This window comes from Mauremys mutica, chromosome 10 (genome assembly GCF_020497125.1).
Source record: "Mauremys mutica isolate MM-2020 ecotype Southern chromosome 10, ASM2049712v1, whole genome shotgun sequence".
NCBI classification, from domain to species: domain Eukaryota; kingdom Metazoa; phylum Chordata; order Testudines; family Geoemydidae; genus Mauremys; species Mauremys mutica.
In genome coordinates, this window is record NC_059081.1 from 35052157 (window position 1) to 35066837 (window position 14681).

The 14681-nt window shown below is 35.9% G+C and overlaps 1 protein-coding gene across 1 annotated transcript in view; it reads left to right on the forward strand.

Annotated features, from left to right (window-relative positions):
• Positions 1-13434, forward strand: part of LOC123378553 (sodium channel protein type 2 subunit alpha-like) — a 129757-nt gene extending 116323 nt beyond the window's left edge. The window contains exons 22-27 of the mRNA XM_045032507.1: positions 1437-1718; positions 3785-3838; positions 5212-5349; positions 6647-6751; positions 8350-8620; positions 10106-13434. Of these exons, the coding sequence (XP_044888442.1) occupies positions 1437-1718; positions 3785-3838; positions 5212-5349; positions 6647-6751; positions 8350-8620; positions 10106-11301 (2046 nt within the window). The 3' untranslated portion in view covers positions 11302-13434. The remainder of the gene's footprint in view (positions 1-1436; positions 1719-3784; positions 3839-5211; positions 5350-6646; positions 6752-8349; positions 8621-10105) is intronic.
• The last annotated feature ends 1247 nt before the right edge of the window (positions 13435-14681 follow it).

Consider the following 14681-nt stretch of genomic DNA (forward strand, 5'->3'; position numbering starts at 1 on the left):
TCATGTTACTTCTTCGTCCTCACTAGCATGTGCATCTGCTCTCAATTTAATATCAACTATGTTAGCATGATTAGTATTCTCCTCTTCAGGATTATTAACAAAGGTTTAATATAAGATCATACCTAATAACAATTGTTGTAGTACCCACTAAACATCTACCCAGCTGATACATTGTTACTTATTCTTTCATCATATTATTTCACTAGGGACAGACATTAGACTTACAGAGCAGTAATTTTTCGTAGGATCCAGATCATATGGACTGACTAATTTGCATGTGTTCACATTTGTCAAATATTCTCTTAGCTGATCTTTTGTCTTTAGGTATTTTACAAAATTTCTCTTATTTTCTAGAAGTCTGATCCAGCTGCCATTGTAGTCAATGGCAATCTTTCCATTGACTTCTGTAGCAGTTGGATTGAGCCCTAATTGTTTCTTTTCTTTATTCTGGTTTACAGACAGATTTTTTAATTATCTTAATTCTTTTCAATCATTATTAATCTAAACATTAAGTAAACCCTTTTTAATGGACCTACTTTCTCTCTCTTTTTTTTCCCTTTTTTTTTAACACCCTGGCATATTTGTAAAAGCCCTTAAATACTTTAGCTAACAATAACCCATTCTTACATTTTGCTACATTTGGGCCTGATTCTCTTCCCTCTGAAGTCAAGTGGGAATAATATAAGTCTCTTCCTCTAAGTTGTAACTGTTTGAGTATTTTTGTTTGAGTACCTACCTGCTTTTCCATTTGCATTAATTACCACCATACTTCCTTAACATGTTCATATTAATATTCTGACTTCTCCTAATTTCCTATTAATTATACTCAGTGACAGTGTTGTTTAGACTGAATTTTGAAATTGACTGCTTATCCAACTAAACACATAATACTTTGATTTTGCTCTTTTTAATGTAAAGGTTGCTACTGGTCTTTAGAAAAATAATGTGTGAATAAATAAGACAAGAAATGTGTGCACAAATTTTAGGGTTACTTAAACAATCTTAAAGAATTAAATCATTCTGTTTTTTTTCTATTTTTTGCCAAGTCCTTTTCATCAATTAATTCTTCATATCATCATTCTTTCTTTAAACCTATGATTTGCTACATTTTTATAGATTTTCCTTTATGTCTGAGTTTAACATGTATCTCTTTTTTCTTTTATTAGAGTATTCAAATTATAAGGCAACATCCTACCACTATCAGGTTTTTATTTATTTTATACTTTTTTTGCTTTCTACCTAGGTGAAGTTTGTTCATCTTTTGGTTGTTAAATTAATTGTATGAGTTACTTTCACCAACTGAAAAGCAGATTGCAAACAGATTTAATATACTGTATTACATTTTAAGAAAGGATGATTAAAATTGATAAAATATCTAATTATTTTATACATATTCTCACACAGTTTCCACTATTTTCCTTTTATTTACATGCTAGGTCGTTGTGAATGCCCTTTTAGGAGCAATACCATCCATTATGAATGTGCTTCTTGTTTGTCTTATATTCTGGCTAATCTTCAGCATCATGGGAGTAAATCTGTTTGCTGGCAAATTCTACTACTGTGTTAATACCACAAATGATGAGAGGTTTGATATCAGCCAAATCAACAATTATAGTCACTGTGAGGACCTCATAAACAACAATGAAACTGCCAGATGGAAAAACGTTAAAGTAAACTTTGATAATGTAGGACTTGGCTATCTTTCTCTGCTTCAAGTAGTAAGTTACTACTCTTTAATATGTTCCTTATTGTTTACTTGTAGTAAAGAGTAATTTCTCAGTGTTTTTGTCACTAAGTTACCCTGTCCTACACTTAAAAAAATACTTTGTTTACTACTGTGCCATGAAAATCCTTACATATGGTAGGAATGCTGAGCACAATTTTTAAAAAGACAGATACATACAGACATACATATCTGGCTGTGGAAGAGATCTCAAGCAAGCAGAAATGGACACTCACAATACTCATTGTCTCTCCCTTTACATACCTGGGACTCACTTCCAGCTTGCCAGTTCAACTGGCTAAGTTGGCTCCCTGTATTATGGAGAGCAAGTTTGGTAAGTGTATATGCTATTAAAAGTATATAGCTAAAATCACACACCCAAAAATAGAATAAAAAGCAAAAATGAAGGGGACTGAGATGTTCTGGAAAGGAGTAGTGGAACTAAGTGGCAGTGGTGCATGGTCCCTTTGAGGAAGGATGGGAGACTTCAATACATGATAGGAAATAGGAGAGCTGATTGGTTGCCTACTTTGCATGACCAGAACTTGCTAGGACACGTGAGAGGAGGTGGTGTTTCCAAAAGGTTCAATGAGGAGCACTGGGTGTGTCTTGGACTCTGAAGCACTATAGCTTTAATTTTTGAGGATGCCATTTGTTTTTTCTTATACTTGTACCCTTGCTTTAAAGTTTAAAAATACATTCTGTAAACTTATAAATATTAGACAAATCCTTACTCATTTCCACAAGACACAGAATCACACCATTTCATGCAAACATGCTTATCACCTCTTGGACACATTTTGGTCTGCTTTGTTTCTGCTTGACAATTCTAAAAGCCCTGAGAATCTATCAATTCAAATCTGGAATATTTTCTTACTTTAGGCTCATATTGCCATGACTACTACTTCTTCCTTATGGTGCAAGTTTGGGGGACATAATTCACCATATATTATAAGTTACTTTATCTATATTTACCTTGTAATTACTGGTAGCAACTCATCTGTAGCAATCATAGGACAAATTAGTTACTCCTGATCTAGGGGTGAAGTCATTCCCATGCACTCAAATGACTGCAGAGTAACCTATTTAAGTGTCCAGCATGTGGAGCAATTGGTCTCTGGGCTTACCACACACACTATCCATGCTTCAACGTGCTTTCTCTTTTACTGTAAGGAGGATGTATGGTGGGGTTGCTGCAGAAGAGGTAAATGGGCCCTGAGCTATGCAGTGAGTCATGTGGAGTAACCACTGCTACTGTTGAGTGCATAATATGTTTGAGTACCAGAACTGGTGATGTGCAGAGTGGACACAAAGTATAACTATGGATGTATTCAGTATAATTATAATATAATAAAATTTGCAGTCAGCTAAATGCAATACCTAATCTTTTACTATAGAGGATAATATATCAATTAAAAATTCTCATCTGAATACATGCTATCAGAAATGAAATGCGTTTTGTGTGGGGAGGATGTATTATGGTTTATATGATGTAAGCACTGCTCTTGATTTCACAGTTAAGACTGAGTTGTCTTTTGCACTTAAATATTTATCTATATCTAGCTATAAATATGTATGTGTGCATATTTATTATACTGACTATATCCCTGGTTATTCTTTGTGTCACAGCTGTATACACATGACTGTAAACACACTCTGTGCGCATATATATAAATATTTCAGTGCTAAAACTAACTCAGCCTTAACTCTGAAAGTCAAGAGCAGAGCTTACATCATATAGACCATGATACACCCCCCCACACACAAAATGTATCTTTGTTTCCGATAGTGCATATTTAGATGAGAATTTTTAATAGATATATTATTCCTTGTAGTAAACAATTAGGTATTGCATTTAGCTGGATTGCATATTTATTATAAGTGTTTTCAATTATTGTATACAAAACAAAAGATACAAGGTAAAAGCCAAATATTAATCTGGCACCATACCAGTATTTTAAAATGAATATGAATATAGTTGGTCTTCAGTTCATAAACAGTGTCTCAAATTAGCCATTTTCTAGGAACAGCAGAAAATAAGCACATGTGTTCTGTTTACAGGCCACATTTAAAGGATGGATGGATATAATGTATGCAGCTGTGGATTCTCGAAATGTAAGTATATTCCCTGGAGTTATTGTTTTGATTGTGTGAACTATGTGATCCCAGTAATGTAACTGATATCTTACTTGAGTGACACTGGAAATGAGATAACATGGAGCTATATAGTTCCATCAAGCAGAAAAGGTAGCTAAGAGCATGAAAATACAAAAGAAAAGGAGATCAAGGAAAGATCCTTTAAGGTCCCATATATTCTGTGGCACAGTAAGACCAAATTCCACAGTAACTTTAACTTATTCTTTTGCCATGAAATACCCTTGGCTCCTAAGCAAATACTCAAATGGCTATGACTCATACTTGTAAACACTCATTGATGGAAAATTTGTGGGCAATTATTTGCAACAATGATTATTTTCAAGGATGAGGTTGTTTTCCAAGCAGCTTGGCTTCACTCCTCAGGTCTCAGTTCCTGTACTGTTCTGTGCTCCACATAGCTCATCAGTTTATCCTTCTTTATTCCTCTGCTCCCATGCTACAAGCTGTGCTCCATTCTGGCTCCCCGACTTCCTGCTCCCTTGTTCCATGAAACTATGCAGGGAGTGTGCCCTATAATCCTATTAACTCCCTGTTAGATTTATAAATGGTAAGAAAGGGGTAGCTGAAGGGAGGTCTAAGCAGGAAAGTAAAACAAAATGTCTGGAGCCTACCTATATTAAAATGCCAGATTCTATGGCAGAATTGGTGAACTCCATGGTATCTTGGAAAACATCAGATTGTTTGCCATTGGAATTGCAGAATCCACAAGAACCTGATGGAGAAGAATGGAACGGTCATCAGCTATTTTCTGTCAAGGTCCAAATTTCTTGGTCAAGGTCCAGACTCCAGAGAAAATAATACAATAATAATAATAATAATAAGTAAATAAAAAGTTTTCAAGGTCTGTTCAAAAGCATCTGGCAGTGTGGATTTGGCCCGCAGTCTACCTATTGACTACCCTGTTTTAGAGCTATTGTTTCAGGTTGTCTACAGATTGAGGCAGGTGACACAGTGTTCGAGGGGAAGCTCCGGCCAGTCCGGGCAACTGCTCTGGGCCCCCGTGGCTTCCCAGTCCCGAGCCCTCTCGGGCAGGTCTGCTCCCGGCGGTGGCTGGGCTCCAACTGAGCTCTGATGGCCGGCTTTTATGCTTCCGGGTCGCCACCTGACCCTCTGAGGGGCGGGCTCACTGCTCTGTAGCCCCGCCCCTTCCGGTGTCCGGGGCTCAACCCTCCCAGGGGAGGAAGGGAGCCACACCGGGCCGTTACAGGAGCCTAGCTCATAAGGCGCATTAATCCGAATTATAGAGCCTTAGGCTTTATATAACAAATAAGGCTTTTGACACACAGTGTTCATCCTGATACTGTAGCTTGACATTTGTGCATGTTTTGTAGGTATTGGATCAGCCTAAGTATGAGGACAACCTGTACATGTATCTTTACTTTGTCATCTTTATCATCTTTGGATCATTCTTTACCCTGAATCTTTTCATTGGTGTCATCATAGATAATTTCAACCAGCAAAAAAAGAAGATAAGTATTTCGTCACTGTTCTGAAAAGAAAGCTAAATACAAAAATATTGCTTGTTTTGGTGCCTACCATACAATGAATTACTGTAGTGACTTCAGGTCAGAAAAATATTATACTTTTTACTCTTTATGATTAACATTTATTATCCCTTGCTGTAACATGCAGTATGTAATGTAAACAGGTTTAACTATATTCATTCCATTGCAGGATGGATGAATTAGGAAAACCATACACATGAGCATATATAACCAAAATAGAAAAAGAAAAATGATAATCAATTTAAAGGTGTTGTATCATAAAAAAGGCTAAAGATTTAAATGGCCAAATCAAGCAATAAAAAAATGTTGGCTACATTGCCTCCATGTCTGAGATCTCCCAAATGTAGACATATAAATCTTAGTTGTAGGACCATATTATCCTTCTTTGTACTGTATTGAGTCTTCATTTTTGCTGCAGTGCTGAATAAATACTATTACTACTTGAGCTACAGGATTAAATACATTAGCTGACAGCAGGAAAAGGCTATTATCCCAGATGGGGAGGAAGGAGTGCTGACTCCAAGGATTTGTTGGCATGGGGGGAACCCAGTCAGACTTAGCTCTTTTTGCTGGCCCACATTCATCAGCTGGGGGCGCTCCTGTCCCATGTAGTGACCCTGTGGGTGGAGAGGAAAGGGCTGTTGACACCATGTTGTGCTAGGTATAGGAGGGAAGGGAGTCCAGCCTGGACCTCTTCACCCCTGCAACATTCCACTGTGCCTTCATTGGCAGCTCCATACTGTACCCAGTACAGTATGTGTGTTGCTGCTTTAGCAAGGGCATGAACCCAGTCACAGAATATTCATATTTACTTATTATTTAGGTATTTTGCCAAAATTTTCCTAAGGAGCAAAAACAAGAGAAGGGAAGTTGAATTTTTTAACATTTCATGTCTGGGCAAAAGCTGAAGGACTTGCATGGGACAAAGACAAGGCACATCTGTTGCCTGAATGCATTCCCCCTGCAAAACATCAAAGGCCTACTGCAGACACTGGACATTTGAGAGCTTCTCAAAGAAAAGATTGCAAAAATCTTTTGGAATGGAAAGTATTAGGCAACCTAAATTCAGGAGTTGCTAGCAGCTTCCCATACAATGACAATAAAAATAAGAAGACTGAGAGAGCAAGCCAGTCTTTATGCCCATTCAGTCCTTGGATTCTGCTGAGACTCTGAACAGGAGTGATAATACTAATTGTGATGGTGACTGTAGGTAATCAATGGAGGTACACGGTTGTAACTAGTTTTGATCTCATTTCTTTACTTTGGAGGCCAAGACATCTTTATGACAGAAGAACAGAAGAAATATTACAATGCAATGAAAAAGCTGGGTTCAAAGAAACCACAAAAACCTATACCTAGGCCAGCGGTAAGAATGAAAGTAGTTTCCTCCCTCCTTCCCATACTGTTTAAATAATGTATTGGGTTAAGTTGTAAGCAAGAAAAATTATTGACCTAAAGCAAACTTTTTCTCTCTTTAAATCCAAATGAATTTTATTTTTTGTATTCATTAATCTCCTTGGTTGTGGAGGACCCTTCTTTTTGCTTTGAATTCTCACTCTGCATCTGTTGGAAGATTAGTGGGATTGAAGGTCGCATCCTTCAAACCACTGATCTGTCTAAAACAACAACAGCTCGAGTACTGTGAGTGCCAAAGGTATCAAGGCCTTAGGAAAGAATCCTCTTTTCAGGCCAAGAGTGGCTTTGCAGCTGTTCTGTGGAGGCTAATCCACATGTCTCTTACATGCCTGTTCTTGGCTATAGAGAATTGGAGTATCCATGAAATGGTGGATTCTCGGCCTCTCTCTTCCCCATCCTCCATCCTGTGCAATATCAGTTAGGGAGCAACTAGAGTACAGCTGTGCACTCCTCAAAGTGTTCACCCTCCCATGCAAAGGACCTTCAATTGCTGTTCTGCTCCTTGTGCAGTGGAACCATACTGGTTCAGCTGTCATCATATCTTCAACAGCTGCACAGATGGAAGAAGGATTTTCTCTAGTGAATGTTTTTTATAGTTAATTGAGGCTGAAGATCTTATTAGTGGTACAAGAAGTATTTATTAGGGAGGCTGTATTTTCTTTAGCTCTGAGACCTGTATAGGTTTTCAGGGAAGGGAAGTGATGGCCATGGGCAAAAAACAAAACCAGTTTTGCCAGTTTTGTCAAAGCTAAACATTTTTTTAGTCTGCTGTATCACTAAAGCCCATATAGTAAAATGAATGTCGGTAAGACAACCAAATCTTGTAGCTTTGAAAATCTTCCCTTTAATATGCATAAGTAGAATCTTTGGAGGCCTAACTACTGAATTTGTGTGGGCAAATGTCTATGTATGCACAAACAAGTGAATGCACATTAAAAGGAGGCTATCTTAAAATGCAGTCCTCAGGGTGCAACTAATAATAAATAATAATAATAATAATAATAATAATACCTAGTTCCTATATAGTTAAGCTTGGAAAGATCAAATTTTTACTTTTTTTTTCAAAAATAAATCAAAATTTACAGATAGGTAAAGTAAGAAAAACGCTGCTTGAGAACTTATTAGAGTTTGATTTGTGGATAATTACTTTGTATATTTTGATGGGATGTTGACAATTTGCGTTTTAATAGTTATCAAACTTTAATTTTTTGAATCTCAATGTCTGCTGTCATTAAATAATTGTCTGATTCTATTGTCTGAGCCCCCACAATTTCCTATGATTGAAACTTTAAAGTGATAAAAATTGAAAAAATGCTTACAAATTAACCTTGATGTTTTCTGTTGAAATTATAATAAAATAAAAATAAAATTCCACCAAGTCTATAGATAGTGCTTTTCATCAGTAGATCTCAAAGTACAAAGGAGGTCAGTATCATTATCCCCATTTTACAGATGAGGAAACTGTAGATTTAGTTAATTATTTGTAGTAATTTGGGAATGAAATTTATACACAAGGTGTATGCATGATGCGTTCTTTTATACCCACAGAACAAATTCCAAGGCATGGTCTTTGATTTTGTGACAAAACAAGTATTTGACATCAGCATCATGATTCTTATCTGTCTTAACATGGTCACCATGATGGTAGAAACAGACGACCAGAGTGATGAGATGCAATATAATTTATGGTGGATTAACCTTGTGTTCATTGTCCTTTTCACTGGAGAATGTATTCTGAAACTGATTTCACTTCGTTATTACTATTTCACCATAGGCTGGAACATTTTTGATTTTGTAGTTGTCATTCTCTCCATAGTCGGTAAGTATAATTCACTTTCAAGAAGGGACTAAAAGAGTAGAATTTGAACATCTGTTTTAGGAATTTAAGTCCTTAACATTTGACTTGAAGAGAGTCTGATTCTTTAGTTTGCCAATTTCTTATTCCATATTGTGCATGAAATAAAGGAACTGTGTATTAAGAGTTTTTATACCAATTAAATTTGATTGATTGTCATTTTCAGTATCAAAAATTAGACTGTAGGGTTGCCAGTCTCCAGGAATTAAAGATTAATCTTTAATTCAAGATTATGTCATTTGATGAAACCTTAATGAATACGTCCAACCAAAATTGGCAACCCTATTAGACCATGACTCTGAGTGCAGTAGAAATTGCATATCACTCTAGTATAGAAACAAACCAATCAACGGAAAGGCTGTTTTGAGGCAAAAATGAACAAACTTTATTATTGGTAATCACAGGGAGAAATTGTGCCCTGCAACCCTGAGATGACAGATAGCATTAACAGCAAAAGAACCTGTCTGGTTTTACTGTTTAGTGTGGACAGCATGCTAGGACTCCACACAGCAGGTCAGCATCCCCCACCATTCTTGCTGCAAGCCACCTCTGGCACTTACATCTGAGGGCTCCTTGCCTGTTATCTCAGGAGAGGCAGAGGGAAGAGCAGGACTGGAGCAGGTGGATTTACAAATATGTAGTTCCAATGGCCTATTTCTCTGTCTAGCACACAGGAGCAGAAAGGGCTGCCTGGAATGAGTATGATTCCTTGTCTCTGGCCTTGGCGGATTCCTCAGTCCACTATCTGGTTTTATGGCCTATTTTTGGGGAACAGGATTTCACTCATAGCTATCTTCTGAGTGGCTGAAAAGGTCACAGGTTTTTTGCTTCTCTGATGCCATAATAAAGAAATTTTCTGCCACTTTTTTCTTCTAAGAAGCCTTTTCATTGCTGGTTTATTTATATACGGGTTTGCTGTGGGATTCCCACTAAATTTGTGGTCACATTATTTCATTGGTGATTAAAGAGTTAAATACCTGTCTGAATTTGCATATTTAATTTAAATAATTTTATTTTAATGGATTACATTATAATTCGCTACCAGAAACTATAAATAAGGCACTTCCTTCAGATTAATCTGGATTACTTCTATTACAATTAAACAGAAAAATATTCTGTAAATTTCAATATCCACTGGTCTATTCACTAACAGATCACAGAAGTGTATAAGTAAGGGGCAGTTCCAGGAAAAAATATAGTGATACTGTCTAAAATGAACAAATCTCTTTGATGCAGTTTTACAAAATCTTGCAAATTGCTGGATTTTTCAGATTTGTATGTCAGACCATACTATAACTGTTTGGTTAAATGTCCACAATGCAAACTTCTGCTATTTTGAGTAAGTTTGCTTCACTTCTCATTGGTCAACATTGTATGTAATAGTATAAATCTTTTGTAGTTGCTGTTACATTTTATTATATGTTTACTAACTAATTTATTTTTTAACAGGTATGTTTCTAGCTGACCTGATTGAAAAATATTTTGTGTCCCCCACCTTGTTCAGAGTTATCCGACTCGCCAGAATAGGTCGAATCCTGCGTCTCATTAAGGGTGCTAAAGGGATCCGCACTCTGCTTTTTGCTTTGATGATGTCTCTTCCTGCTTTGTTTAACATTGGTCTCCTGCTTTTCCTGGTCATGTTTATCTATGCTATATTTGGAATGTCCAACTTTGCCTACGTTAAGAGGGAAGTTGGGATTGATGACATGTTCAACTTTGAAACTTTTGGCAACAGTATGATCTGCCTATTTCAAATTACCACGTCAGCTGGTTGGGATGGTTTATTAGCACCAATTATGAACAGTGGAGAACCAGACTGTGACCCTTATAAAGATCACCCCGGAAGCTCAGTTAAAGGAGACTGTGGTAACCCTTCAGTTGGGATTTTCTTTTTTGTCAGTTATATTATCATCTCATTTCTAGTTGTAGTAAACATGTATATTGCTGTTATTTTGGAGAACTTCAGTGTTGCTACAGAAGAAAGTGCCGAGCCCTTGAGTGAGGATGACTTTGAGATGTTCTATGAGGTTTGGGAAAAGTTTGATCCAGATGCCACCCAGTTCATAGAGTTCAGTAAACTATCTGATTTTGCATCTTCACTGGATCCTCCTCTTCTTATAGCAAAACCAAACAAAGTTCAGCTTATTGCAATGGATCTTCCCATGGTAAGTGGTGACAGAATTCACTGCCTTGACATCTTGTTTGCTTTTACAAAGCGTGTTTTAGGAGAAAGTGGAGAAATGGATACACTTCGAATACAAATGGAAGATCGGTTTATGGCAGCAAATCCTTCTAAAGTCTCCTATGAACCAATTACAACCACATTAAAACGAAAACAAGAGGAAGTATCTGCTGTCATTATTCAGCGAGCTTTCAGACGTTACCTTTTAAAGCAAAAAATTAAAAAAGTTTCATGTATGTTTAACCAAGTTAAAGATAAAGATGAGGATGACCTGCCTATCAAAGAAGATATGATTATCGATAAGCTAAATGAGAACTCCACTCCAGAAAAAACAGATATGACCCCTTCCACAACCTCTCCACCTTCCTATGATAGCGTAACAAAGCCAGACAAAGAGAAATATGAAAAAGACAAATCAGAAAAAGAAGACAAAGGTAAAGACATCAGGGAAGGTAAAAAGTAACAAAGAATTCCATTGGTGACAAATAGTTTACATCCTGAGAAAGTGACATATTTGTGTCAACAAGACTCCTGTAAGAGGTCTATGCCAAACTGACAGTTTTTACTTATATAAATATATATATAAAATGGTTTTTTATATATATATATATACTTAAGGTCAGTGCCTATAACAAGACAGTGACCCCTCGTCATCAAACTGTGACTCTGTAAAACAGGGTAACAACCTTGACAGGAGGTTATTGTTTTCACTACCAGCTGATGCTGCTGAAGAGGAGACAAAATGGCTACTCAGACTGTAGGGACCAGTTTAAAAAAAAAGGTGCAAACCTACAATTTCTGTGTGATTAACAAAAAACACTTGAGTACAGTAGTTGTATCCACTGTCTGCATTTCAACTGCTATATTTGCCATATTTTTACAAAAATTGGTGTTGGTGAATTTATCATTTTTTTTTAATTCACAGGTTGTTTCCTATTATCTGTGACTATTTTTGTAAATGGGTTTTGTGTTGGGGAAGGGGATATGAGGACCAGGTCTTTTATCCTCTGATTCTCTCTAATGTACAGGCAGAAGTGATTTGCATGAAGGCATGCTGCACTCATTGTTCATGCATGGAAAACACATTACACCATTCGCACAAAGCAAGGGTTTTAACTAATTCCATGTTTCAGGGTGGCTCCATATTTTGAGGTGCTTAATGAAAGTATTCATCTTGTGTCTCATTCAGACAAATCTTAATGTGCCTGTAAAGTCCCATAGAACCTACAATAATAAAACAGATATTTTATTTTTTCACAAGTCATTAAATTATAGTTGATACAAACTTCTCTGAGAAAAAATGTTAGCGATATAAACTTGATTTTTTTAAGTGTTCTTCTGTGGAGAACAAAATACTCATTTAATCTAACCTAGAAAATTGAACTGACCAAAAAAGTCAACCTTTATAAAGCTGTTTTGCTTCACCCTGCAGTATCATTTAGCCATCTTCTACTCTCAGCAAGGTTGACATTGTATGTGTCAATAAAATAATACCATCTATGTAAATAGTTACTTTACCATGTGGTGCATGTTTGAGCAAACAAATAATGACCTGAGCACAATATTAATTGCATCAAATATGTACCACGATAAGTGTAGTTTGCAAGCTTTCAACAGATAATGTTATGTATTCTGTACCATTATAGATATTTTGGAGGCTATCACTGATGCATGTTTATCTTGCCTTTGCTGCTGTATTTTATTCCTTCCACTGTTCAAAAGTCTAATATGGGAAGCCATATGTCAGTGGTAAAGTGAAACAAATTGTTCAACCAGAAATCATTCCTTCATATCATCAAGCAATAGTTTGCAGCTATTAAAGAGCTTCTTGCTTTGCATTCTTAAATTTTAAGTGAATACTGTACGGTGTATAGCCAGACTGTACAGGACATGTTTCAAACTGCTTAATCTGTTGAAAATACATCGGTAGGATTTTCTAAGAAAATATAAATATTGTAAAAATATCATTTTATTTTATTTTTCAGCATTTTGTACATAAAATCAGAAATTAAAATTATCTTCAGGTTGATGTCACAGTCACTTTTGTTACTTTCTGTCCATAGCACTTTTTAATCAAAGAACTTCACAAAATAAGAGGTAAAGGAGAGAATGAGGTAGTTTTAGGTTTCTGCTTCTTTTTATTAGTACTGTATTTTTGCACACATTTTAATGTGAAATAAATTTCAAATTCAGTCCGAAATGCACTTGCTTCCAAATAGATATAACTTGTAATTGAAATGTGGTGGGAAAGATTTGTTTGAAATCCTAGCACTGCCTGCGTCAGAAATTTCAAGGTAGTCTTTTTATTCATGGAATCATTGATCTTTACTAGTGTTTGTTTACATAGACTATTCTTATTCTTGTTGATTCATGCTGCACTAGAACTGTTCTAAATATACTATGGGATAGACAGTATCTTTTTCACAAGAACTTAAGTAGCAAACTTGTATAATTGATCACATCAGGACATTTGTGTTTCTTACACAAGCAAAAATTAAATGTTGATTCCTCCTTTAACTAAAACTATTGACTTGTGTGTTGGTGAACTGCATGCAGGAAAATGCTATTACCATAAAGAACGGTAAACCACATTACAGTTGAGCCAAAAGAATAAAGATTTCTTTTTTTATTGTATTTAATTGTTGTCTTTGTTTTTATCACTAACAAGTAATGTGTTGTCAAAAGGCTACACAGATAAAATATTTGCAAACAGGAATAAGAATTTAAAGTCTTTTTGATTTAAAAAAGTGCATGGAATGAAATAAAGTACTGTATACTTATATATTCCCAAATACATTTTATATCTTTTGCAGTAGATGATGTTGTTTTAAAATTCAGTGTTTCCTGAACTTGATTTGCACTTCCATTTCAAGGTGGATTTTTCAGGCTGATTAACACTATTTAAAATTACTGTACCATAAGATAATATTCATGTGTAGAGTGCTTAAAATGCATTTACATTTCAGGCATTTTAAACTACTAGAAAAGTGATGTTAAGGTGTTAGTACTAGATATCAAAGCTACAAACCAAAATTAAATTTATATTTCCAGTGATATTTTGGACCCAAAGTCCAAGTATCACTTTTGTTGCTGTAGAGGAATTTTGTACATTAGATGATTCATTCATTATAGTACATTAAGGCATAGGGAAGACCAAAGTCTATAGGAGCTTCGCTCTTAGATTAAATAAAACATTGGGTCCATATTATATAGCTATAATTTAAGGTATTGCACATTATTAAAATATGAAGATTGTATATGTACCGGTATATCATTTAAACACTGTAGTGCTTTTTCACCTTGCAGGATCCCAAGTGTTTAACATGCTGTATGTACATAGCACCATGGAAATGTAGCCATCTCTGCAGTGGAGGCAGAAGCTAGGCGAAAAACAGGCTTCATAAGAATTGGTAAATAGGGGGAATTTCGGCCAAGGACACAAAGGCAAATCCCTATTCTTACTAAAAGCACTGTGAGATCTTTAACATACCAGCATAACAGACAGGTCCTCAGATTATAAATGGGTACATTTATCTTCATTTATGTTTTCTCCATCATCTTGGATAGCCCTTGTTATTCACACATTCAGTAGCTTCATTCAAGGGAAATGTCTCGGGGGAAAGACAATTTTATATTTGTGTGTGTCATACTTATCATATGGTATCTAATTTTATTTCCAAACTACAGCACCCATTTTTAGGGGTTGGGACAGTTATTTTGGAATAATATCTTATGTCAAAGTACATCTCCCTACTTCCTCTTCCCTCCCAAGCTGGGGCTTACAAACTCCATGACAAAATAGGATTTCTATAAAACTGAGAGGGATATGATCTGAAAACAGAG